This window comes from Lathyrus oleraceus, chromosome 7 (assembly GCF_024323335.1).
Source record: "Lathyrus oleraceus cultivar Zhongwan6 chromosome 7, CAAS_Psat_ZW6_1.0, whole genome shotgun sequence".
Lineage (NCBI taxonomy): Eukaryota > Viridiplantae > Streptophyta > Magnoliopsida > Fabales > Fabaceae > Lathyrus > Lathyrus oleraceus.
Window position 1 is genome coordinate 230,004,527 of NC_066585.1, and position 11,248 is coordinate 230,015,774.

Sequence of the window (11,248 nt, forward strand, 5' to 3'; positions counted from 1 at the left end):
GTTAAAATAAACGTCGCTTTGTTTTAGTTTTCTAAAAATTATTTTTATAATATTATATATTTTTGTTAAAAGAATTTACAGATATTTAAAAAAAACTTTAAATAAAAATTTTGTTTAAATAATTTTCATAAAATACTATTTTAGAGATATAACTTTTATGTTATTTTTTATATTTAAAAATCAATTAAATTTAAAGCTATTTTAATTTACTTTCTATAAAGATTATTTTTGAGATATTCTTTTTTAAAACTACTTTATTTTGATTAGGTTTCAATTTTCATAATGTGTATTTATGTTACTAGAAATCAAAACTAATCTCTTAATTTTAGTTCATCATTATAAAAATGAAAAAAAAAAACAATCCATTAATAGTATATGAACTAAAAGTACATTATCATACCATAATAAAGTAAAATAAAAAAAGAGTAAATTTTGATTACATGCCTGATATTAAAAAAAGTTATAGATTATATAGGTTTCTCTCTAATCAAGGAAAAAAGTTTTGTCACAAGTTTTGACTCTTTCTGTCCATCTCTAACCAAGAGCCAAAGCCTTAAATAAACGAGACTCATTCATTCCGTGGTTCACGAGTAAGTAAACTCTCCAACCCTTTCATATTCTAATTCTTCTTCTTTTGCTGCAAAAAAGTCTCTAAAATCACCGAAACGATTACAAAAGAAACCGCCCCCAACAAACTCATATATACAACAAACTCTTCTCATTCCTCTCATGGAAGTTCAATCAGAATCTCGTTACATCAACAGGTACTTCGTTCTACAATGCATTCTTTACCTTCTCCCTCTCTCTTCTTCTTTTTTTCTTCTGTTTTCTGTTATATGATTTTTTAAACTTTTTTTTTCTTCTTCTCACAGAGATAAGATAACTTCAAATCCAATCAAAATGGATAGTTCTATGGCCGTGCCTATGCCTTCAACAATGTATGAATCTTTCTCACCTTTTCTTCAATTACCTTTCTATCAACAAATCTCAACGTATCAACCTGATACTACTGTTACCGTTCGTATTTCTGATTCAAGGAAACGATTCAGAGACTCCACAACCGAATCAAACGCTCTTCATCTTCCGCAGAAAATCAAACTGTCAAATCAATCCAAAATTCTTGACCAAGACATTCTCCTTCTTTACAATTCACAACAATCCGAAATCAATTGTTTAATTGAACAACACGTAATTCTTCTTTCTCTCTCTCTCTTTTTTTACTCTCAGAAACTGTTCATAGGAAGTTACAACTTACAACAAACTACAAGTTTATTGTTAATATATTTTTTTTTAATTTTGAATAACAGACGGAGAATTTGAGAACGGCAATAGAAAATCAAAGAATGAAGCAAAAAAGAATGTTAGAGTTTGTAATCCACGAGTCAATGGTGAAGAAACTGAAGCAGAAAGACGAAGAGATCGAAGACCTTGGAAAACTGCAGTTAATGCTTCAAGAAAGAGTGAAAACGTTAATAATGGAGAATCAGATTTGGAGAGAGATGGCGATGACAAACGAAACTGCTGTAAATACGTTACGAATCGAATTAGAAAAAGTGATGCAAGTTAGCGAGATCCACCAACTCCACCACCGTAACGGTTGCGAGGACGCGGAGGATGCGGAATCTAGTTGTAGGAGTAACTGCCACGTGGAGGTTGAGGAAGAAGTGGCGGGAAAATGGATGTGCAAGCAATGTGGGGTAAATAGGTCAGAAGTGCTTTTACTACCGTGTAGGCATTTGTGTTTATGTACAATTTGTGGGTCCAGTATTTTCAATTGCCCTCTTTGTTGTTCTGCTGTTAATGCTAGTGTTCAGGTTAATTTCTGTTAGTATCATTTTTTTTGTTAGGGAAACTTTTTGAAGTTTTGAATCATGGTTTTGATTTAGTCTTTTATATTTGATTTGATTCATTGATGCACTTTAATTTCCTTTATGTAAAGAAGTGATGGAAGGACCCGAAAGTGGAAGATATACAGTAAACATAATTGAAAACCAAATATTAGGATTAGCCTAAAATTGTTGAAATTGGATATGGTAAAAACGGTTGTGGTGAGTTGTTTATTTAAAAATTGGTTATTGGTATTTATTGATGATTCATTCATAAATTCACCGAAAGATTTGATATGGTATTTGTTATTGGTTGTTGATTTACTTGAATTTCGGTACGGTCAAAATTGATAGACTTTTTTTCTTACACTGAAGCATAATATTTACTATTTAATATGAAAATGGTAGATAAAGATATAGAATGGGAACAAAACAAAGTAGGAAGCAAGAGAGACGTGTCTTCCACTTTTGGAAGAGAAACAACAGAGAATCCTTATTGTCCATTGGAATAAAGGGTGGTGGATATGAATGAAAAGGGAACATAGCAGAAGAGGTGATAACAAAAGATATGGCTATGAAGAGGCATCCATTGAGGAAACGGACGGGTGTGTGATAGTGATGAGTGGTTTTCCTTTTGTTTGTTTTCATAATGAAAAGTGTTTAAAGTTGAGTTGGGACAGACCTAAAATCCTCGTAAAGTGAAAGCAAACATAGGAAAAAGAAAACTCAACATAAGTCTGTGTTGATTGTTGCAGATTGGTGAGATATGTAAACATCATAACACGGGCTTCGATGGATAAAAAGTTTTTAATGCCCCATACTGGTAAGCAATGGCACCGTTTTGTTTCTTGTGCCGCTGCATTAAAGGGATGCTTTCTCCTCTTGCGTCTTTCTTTTTTACTAGTACTACTCTATGTTGTTTTTGGAATTTTTTTTTCATATTCCACACGGTTTTATTATGAGTGCAGACTACTTTTAAAGAAAAGTATGAGTCGTAATTATATTGATTTAAATTCTAAAATTATAGTACTAATTAATTGAAAAATTAAATAGGTTAAATTATAAATAAAATTATATCAATTCAAAAAAAAATAGTATTACTCCATTTGTCTCTTTGTTTTACTTAAATTAAGAGATCGGTTGAGTATATCTCATGTTAAGATAATTATATAATTTGTGAGATTTTTTTAACAAAAACTAATGAGGTATATCATGCAATGATCAAGCATATTGATGTGAGGTTTCAAAAGAAATAATCAGGTATATCATGCAATGATCAAGCATATTGATGTAAGGTTTCAAAAGATCTCAAAGTTACTTGCATCTTGATAAATATTACATGAAAATGTTCATACTTCATAGAGTGAAGTTGATATGTTGACCAAGACAAACATCAATGGTATGTTTATGCATCGCTTGAACTTGTTACATGTCAAGTAGGAGATATACCTCACTAGTTTTCAAGATGAATCATCATGCATGAAGTCTTCATAAGGGTTTGATATTCGTCAAGGTGGAGATTGTTGAGTATAACTCATATTGTTGAGATAATTACAAGTTGTTGAGATAATTATGGATAGAGATAATTGTTTATTGAGGGACACCGGGGATTAGGATTTTAGATAAACTGAATCATATATTATATATATGGCTTGTAACATTCTAATCCGATTAATTCACTAGGCATATATAATTGGAACTATAGTTACTCTATGGTCGCAAAGGTACACACCATTGGCCGAATTGCTTTAACAAAGATCGATTTATGTCTATCGTGGAAAGAGTGTTGTGAGGTACGGAAATGGTGAAATTTATGGTTACACCACAAATTCCTACACGATATCTTATTGTTCCTGATCGTTACTCTAGTTCAGACTTACTTCTCTGCATGTGGTTGTTGTCAACGATCTCTGACGGTTTTCTCTTGCATTTCGTCCTATTGCGTCACTCATGGGAAATATGGGAGGATATCCATTCCTTTTGTCACACACAGATGAAAACAGATCAAGATAACTTCGCTCCGAGCTACGATCTCTGTCCAAAGGATTTTGTTCCATAACCGAGTTCGTTGCTCGTGTTCACACAATTGTGGACACCTTAATGTCCATTGGAGATCCAACTCCTCATCGTGATTAAATTGAACTGATTCTTGAGGCCTTACCAACAAAATTTTATGTAATTGTTATTACAGTCAACACCAGATCTGAGTTTGTATCTCTAGATGAACTCGAATCTCTTCTCATCTCTCAAGAAACGCGAGTTGAAAAATCCAAAAAGGAGGTAACAAAATTTGTTTATACTAATCTCACACAAGGCACATTGCAACCTTCCAAACTCATTCCTCAAATTCCTTAAGGTAATGACTCTACAATCTCAACTATCAAAATTATGGTTCTGCATTTCGTGGAAATTACTCCTTTGATCGTAGCTTCGCGGTGGAAGGTTTAGTGGCCGTGGTGGTTGTGGTAACCACAAGAATTTAGTTCATTGCCAAATTTCTTACAATCATGGGCATGGTGCTATCTACTACTACTATTAGATTACTTCAGATCCTTATGGCAGCTATAACAACTCTCAATCATGTGTGAACACATCTTGGTTATAAATCACCAAGTCCCTTCTCTAATAACTTTTCTAGGCTTGTGAGTTGCTCATTCCAGTCTTAGTACACTGTACCCAGACCTTAAGCATATGTAGTAGACACTCATTCAACTTCCTTCTACAACTGAGCTTGGTACCCTGACTCAGGTGCAACACATCATGTTACCCCTAATGCATCTAATCTCATAGACTCTATCTCCCTCCCTGGTTCTGACCATGTCCATATTGGAAATGGTCAAGGTTTGTCCATTACCTCTCTTGGCTCAATGACTTCTCCTTGAAACTTTTACCCTAACATAACTCTTAAACTAAGCAAACTTCTTCTTGTACCTTCGATTACTAAGAATCTAGTTAGTGTGAGTCAGTTTGCTAGAGACAGTTATGTTTACCTCTAGGGTGCTACTTAGTGGATCCCTTGGGAGTGATGGACTGTAAAAGTTTGTTTACAAGCCTTAGTCTTCATCTCCTCAAGTTCTAAGTGTCTGCAAACCTTTTTCAAATCTCAAACCAACATCTTCACCTCCCTTAGTTTCTAGTTCAGCTAGTCTCAAGAGTTTCCCTGTAGTTGAATCTAATTCATGTGTTGAATTGACTACTACCTACAATAATAGCCATATGTACTCTAGTCATAGCTAATACCATATTTGGCATCATAAACTAGGCCACCCTCATCATAAGGTCCTTAGTAACATTCTGAAATTGCAAAATGTTTTAGTTCCAAATAAAAAGTTATTTTGTTTTGGTAATGCATATTGCTTGGGTAAATCTCAATAGCTTCCCTTTAACGCTTCAACATATACTTACTCTAAACCTCTAGAACTAATTTTTTGTGACTTATGGGGACTAGCTCCTTTCACATCAACTTGTGGTAATACATATGTCCTCACATGTGTGAATGCCTATATTCGTTACACATGGATATATACCCACGAAATTCTGGCAAACAGATCCTTGATGTCGTACACGATGTCATGACCTCAGGGTCTGCACATTATCACACAACAAACAATAGCAGGATAAATAAATAGTATAACAGTAAGTAACACAATCAGTTGTTAACCCAGTTCGATGCAACGTTACCTACATCTGGGGGCTACCATGCCAGGAAGGAAATCCATTATCATATAATAAGTTTGAAGTCCTGAACAACATCAGGTTTTATAGACTTCTCACCTAATCTCTACTTGTGGATGTTTCTATCTAGGACACTCCTAGATATGAGACCCCTCTCACTTTCCTCAACTGCACGACAACTAACAACTGAAAAACACAATCCACTCTTGCTTAAAAGCTTATGAGGGATTGTGAGTTACAACTCAATACATTAGGTCCAATTCAACTATCAAGGTGATACTCGAATGACTCATAGAAAGCATACACACGAAACCCTAATGATAACAAAATATTGCACTACTTCGATACATTCTTAGGATAAGAACTCCTCTATAAATAGCAGTGAAAGGCACGGGCTTCGGTCTTGATTTGCAACAGATCCAAGATCTCTGCACAATCTTCTGAAGATATGATTTCAATCAATCAGATGTTTCCTAAAATGTCTTGACATTGTTACTTCGTAAATAAGTCAAGATACAATATTCTTCAGGTACAAGGAAAACACTCAATAAAATACGAGAGCTAAATCTTCAGAGAATCTTTAGATAAATCATTAAAGAAACTAAATCTCATAAACAACTTAAGCTCGATTATGTTGAATGTTGAAACAACATGTCAGGACATCTTGTTTAACATCTGTAAAATACACTTGTTTTTCCATAATGCAGTCAACCACAATATGTCAGACCTAACAATCTCCCCCTTTGGCAAATTTTGGCTAAAATAATCTTTGCAGTGGTCAATAGCTAAGAGGAATATAAACAAGGATATACATCAACAAGAAAACATACAACATCCTTTTTCACACAGTCACTAGAGGCAGGCGCAGCGAACAACATGCTTCATACTGTATAACACACCAATCACAAAATTTCCTTTTTAGACAAGATGTCAGGACATTGTTCCTGGCATCATAAACACGAGTATCAGGCGCTCCCCCTGAGTATTAGGCGCTCCCCCTGAGTATTAGAAGCATGGGCCTTGTTACCCCAAGGGTTACTCCCCCTTCATACAAGCACATGCTCTCCCTCAAGGAGTGAGAGGGACAAGAAGCAGACCACAGAGCATACAGAGCATAGAACAAGCATCACACATACACACATTCACACATACCTACTCCCCCTTTTTAGCCATAAAGTTGACAAAAAACCATATTAACCAAAACATCACTGTAAGACCACAAGGTCAAGAGAGCTTACAAACTAAACAAACCCAAGAGAACTTATAAAGTGCACAACATAAAATCCATGGCATAACCTACAAAAGAAACAACAGAAGAATCAACATACAAAAGAACTAGATATCATTAATCTTCATCACTGCTGGTAGCGTCTTCCTCATCACTTGCATCAGACTTGTCTTCATTTTCTTCTTCTTCATATCAAACCACCTTCTTCTTCAGACAGAGCCTTAATTAAAATTTCAATTTTGCTTTTCCTTTTAGTACAACTTTTTATAGTTTCATCCAAGGTCTTGCAGGTGTCTTTCAGCTCAGCTAGGATGCATGTTCTGTTAGTAGACCTTGAAGGAGTCTGTCTAGATGTCATGACAATGTTTGGGACATGTTTCCCAGTAAACAACCTATAATGTAATAAGAGACGAGGGTCCCTTTTGCATGTACTGTCAGAATTGATTAATATATTGGGGTGTTTACTCAGGATAACTTCACAGATTAAGGAAGGAAAAGCTATTGCCATTTTCACAGCATAAGAAGCAACATGCTTCATAGTTTGATAAAAAACATAGGATCCAAAATAAAATTTTGACTTGGTCCCAACAATATAGATAAAACCACCTAGCCCAGTAACTATATTGGAGGTGTGATTGGTTGGAAGCCAATTTGTAGCTCCAATTCTGTGGAGAACAACATACTTGACACTCAAGGCACTAGCAGACAATTTCCCTTTCCTTGGACATTCCTTCACTTGCTTAGAAATAATCTTTATGCAGATGACATTGTCAGAGACTTCAACTTAAGCTTGTTCTTATTCATTTCTTCCCAAGAACCTGTCGATTATTTCAGGAGAAAAATCCATACATCTTCCTCTAACATACACTTTTATGAACTCCTTGCTCCTTTTGTTGTTACACTCCTTGGAGATGTTCACAATAAATTCTTTGACAAGCATTTCATAGAACTTTCCAAAACCTGTTACAGTTTTCATTAATCCAACTTCTTGAATCAAATTCAACACCTCTTTACATTCAAAATCATCTTTCCCCAATTCCCTTTCCAGTGCTAACCTTCTTTTGTTAAACAAATTTCCATTTTTCAATATTTTCAATAGAGTGAAAAGAAATGTTATCAAGTGGAACTTCAGGAATATTAACTGGTATCTTATTCCCAGAGGCTTGCTTTCTAGAAGTAGAGATGATGTCCTGAACATTATGTTCAACATCATGATCATATTCACTAGACTCAGCGGGAACTTCCTTCCTTTTCAGGGATTTCTTCTTAGATATATGAGTCACAACCTTGCTCCATCTTTTTGTGGGACCAACACTATCTTTGTTCCTAATAGATTTTGAGGGAGTGTTAGAGGATCCAACAACTTGGCCTTTTTTGTTCTTCAATCTTTTAGCAATGCCAAGAGCCAGTCTTTGCCCAATAGGAATATCATCAGAGTCCAGTTCCTTAATACTAACAATGTCAGTGGGTTGATCAACATGGTTTTTTTATCTTTTTTACCCAGCTAATTAGTCATATCTTCAGACCTTTCTTTGTCTTGCAATTTCTCAGGAGACAGAGTAGGTGCATTCACATCAGGTTTATCTCTGGGGTTCTCAGTATTGTTATCAGGTTGAACTAAGGATGTGGAGACATCCGACACGACATTTGTCTTGGGGTCAATCCCCAACACTTGAGATATCAACACACGAATATTCTTATCAACATCGTCTCTGTCAACAACAATCATGCTATATTTACTCAAGGTAGTAATAAATCTAGGTTTATTGCTGGTTTCAGAAGCTTTAACATTTTCTATAACATTTGTCGCAACAGGACAATTTTTAGACACATCAACATTAGGTTCAATGCTGATAGGATTGAGATACGTAATAGTCATGGACAAGGGTTTCTTCACTATAGTAGGGGTTCAGGATCATTCATATTTCTAGCAGTTATTGAGGGAGTGGAAGAGGTACTTACTTTAGTAGGCTTGCCTTTCCTAGAAGATGAAGTTATAGACTTTCTCATAGGAGTTGCATGGACAGGAACGATCGAGAGGGGAACAACATCAATAATGACATCATAGAGATCTATCTCAGTGAAAATATTTTTAGGGTTTGATTACTCTTTGGAGGGTTTTCTTGGAGTGGATACAGAAGGTTATGAAATTTTGGAGGTTTTCGGTAGAGAGGAGATGGAGAGATGAAGGTATCTGAGAACAAGTTTGAGAAAGAGAATGCAGAGGGTAGCTTGAAGGTGGGTAGGGTGCAGTGTTGGGAAAATAAGAAAAAGTTGTAATGATAGTCCTTGAGTTTTGTGCACAGTTAAATAGAGGGAAGAGAAAATTTGACTTCCATATCTCTCCTTCAATAATTGCTATAATTCTTCAAGCATGCAAATGACCGATTCTCCCCTTAGTTTTTCAAACTGATTGGCATCTAAAGCTTTAGTAAAAATGTCTTCCAATTGCTTCTCAGTAGTTACATGCTCAAGAGTGTCAATTTTATCTTCCACCAGATCCCTAATGAAGTGATGACGAATATCAATGTACTTAGTTCTTCTGTGCTGAATAGGGTTCTTGGAAATGTTAATAACACTTAGGATGTCATAGTACAATGTTATTACATCTTGCTGGACATTGTATTCTTCTAGCATTTGTTTCATCCAAATTAATTGAGAGCAACTACTTCCTACAACAATATATTCAGCCGTAGATAAGGACACACTATTTTGCTTATTACTTAACCAAGATATGAGATTATTTCCCAAAAAGAAATATCCTTCATAAGTGCTTTTTTCTATCATCAGCACTGCCTGCCCAATCTGCATCACAGTATCCTATTATTATGGAGTTTGCATTGTGAGAATACAACATTCCATATTCACTAGTTCCATTGATATACTTTAGAATCCTTTTCACTTGAGTAATGTGACTCATTTTGGTTTCAGATTGATATCTAGCACAGACTTCTACAACAAATGTAATGTCGGGTATGCTAGCTATGAGATGAAGCAGACTACCAATCATACTCCTGTACAGACTTTCATCCATATTTACACCTTTTTCATCTTTGGTTAGTTTCAAATGAGTTGGTGTAGGTTCCCTTTTATGGCTAGCATTTCCCATGCCAAACTTATTTACTATATTCTTGGCATACTTGCTTTGAGAGATGAAGATAGTGTCATCCATATGTTTGACTTGGAGCCCAAGAAAGTATGTCAGTTCACCAATAAGACACATCTCAAACTGAGATTTCATTTTCTTGACAAAATGGTGTACCATCTGGTTCGACATCCCCCCAAACACAATGTCATCAACATATATTTAAGCTATCACGAGTTTACCATGCTTTTCTTTAACAAACAAAGTTTTGTCTGTTCCTCCTTTCCTGTATCGATTGTTAACAAGGTACTCAGTGAGCCTCTCATACCCAGCCCTAGGTGGTTGCTTTAATCCATATATAGTTATCCTTAATTTGTATACATGATCTAGAAAGTTCGGATCTATGAACCTCTTGGGTTGTTCAACATAGACTTCTTCATTCAATTACCCGTTTAAGAGGGAACTTTTCACATCCATTTGAAATAGTTTGAATTTAGGTAAACAAGTCACTCCTAATAGCAGTCTTATTTACTTAAGGAAAGCAACATGAGCAAAGGTATCATCAAAATAGACCCTTTCAATTTAAGTGGATCCTTGAGCAACAAGTCTGACTTTGTTTCTGGTTACAGTCCCTTTTTCATCAAATTTGTTCTTGTAGATCCATTTTGTGACAATAACATTCATTCTTTTAGGTCTAGGAACTAAATCCCATACTTCATTTCTTATAAGCTGACCTAATTTCTCTTGCATAACATTGATCCAAAATTCATCAGTCAAAGTTTCCTTCACATTTTTTGGTTCAAACTTAGAAATAAAGCAAGCATTTGACATCACATCTCTAGATCTAGTGGTGACCCCTTCATTAAGGTTTCAAATTATGAGATCTGTTGGATGGTCTTTATGTATTCTGATGGAGGGACCTTTGTGGACTTGGGGGTTATCTGGTTCAATGCCTCTTAATTTATTGTCTGACTCAATACCTTCATCATTTTCAGGTGAGTTAATCTGCTGAGATGATGTCTCAACATCTACCTCAACATCAGTCCCTTTTCTAAGATATTGTCATCCACTACCACATTGATGGATTCCATCATAACTTTGGTTCTGGAATTAAAAACTCTATAGGCCCTGTTGTTTGTAGAGTATCCCAGAAATATACCTTCACCACTCTTGGGATCCATCTTTCTTCTTTGTTCACGGCCGGATAGGATGTAGCATTTGCTTCCAAAAATGTGAAAGTATTTGACACTGGGCTTCCTTCCTTTCCATAATCATAGAGAGTAGTTGAGGTACCGGCTCTTAGAGCGACTCTATTATGAATATAGCAGACAATATTCATTGCTTCAGCCCAAAAATGATAGGGTAAATGCTTGGAATGAAGCATGACTCTACCTGACTCTTGGAGAATTCTATTCTTGCGTTCAACAACCCCGT

General features: G+C 35.4%; 2 protein-coding genes across 3 annotated transcripts; one reads left to right on the top strand and one right to left on the bottom strand.

Annotated features, from left to right (window-relative positions):
* Positions 1–472: 472 nt before the first annotated feature.
* On the top strand, positions 473–1,895 carry LOC127106139 (BOI-related E3 ubiquitin-protein ligase 1). 2 transcript variants are annotated; one of them, XM_051043428.1, is made up of 4 exons: positions 502–764; positions 873–938; positions 1,038–1,188; positions 1,308–1,895. In XM_051043428.1, exons 1-4 carry the CDS (start codon positions 730–732, stop codon positions 1,827–1,829), a joined length of 774 nt encoding a protein of 257 aa, XP_050899385.1. In that variant the 5' UTR covers positions 502–729; the 3' UTR covers positions 1,830–1,895. The 2 variants fall into 2 exon arrangements, with proteins under 2 accessions (XP_050899384.1, XP_050899385.1); XM_051043427.1 differs by having other exon boundaries at positions 473–764; positions 873–1,188.
* A 7,598-nt stretch (positions 1,896–9,493) lies between these two features.
* On the bottom strand, positions 9,494–9,970 carry LOC127103098 (uncharacterized mitochondrial protein AtMg00810-like). Its single transcript, XM_051040386.1, has one exon. The coding sequence runs from the start codon at positions 9,968–9,970 to the stop codon at positions 9,494–9,496; it is 477 nt and encodes a 158-aa protein (XP_050896343.1).
* Positions 9,971–11,248: the final 1,278 nt, after the last annotated feature.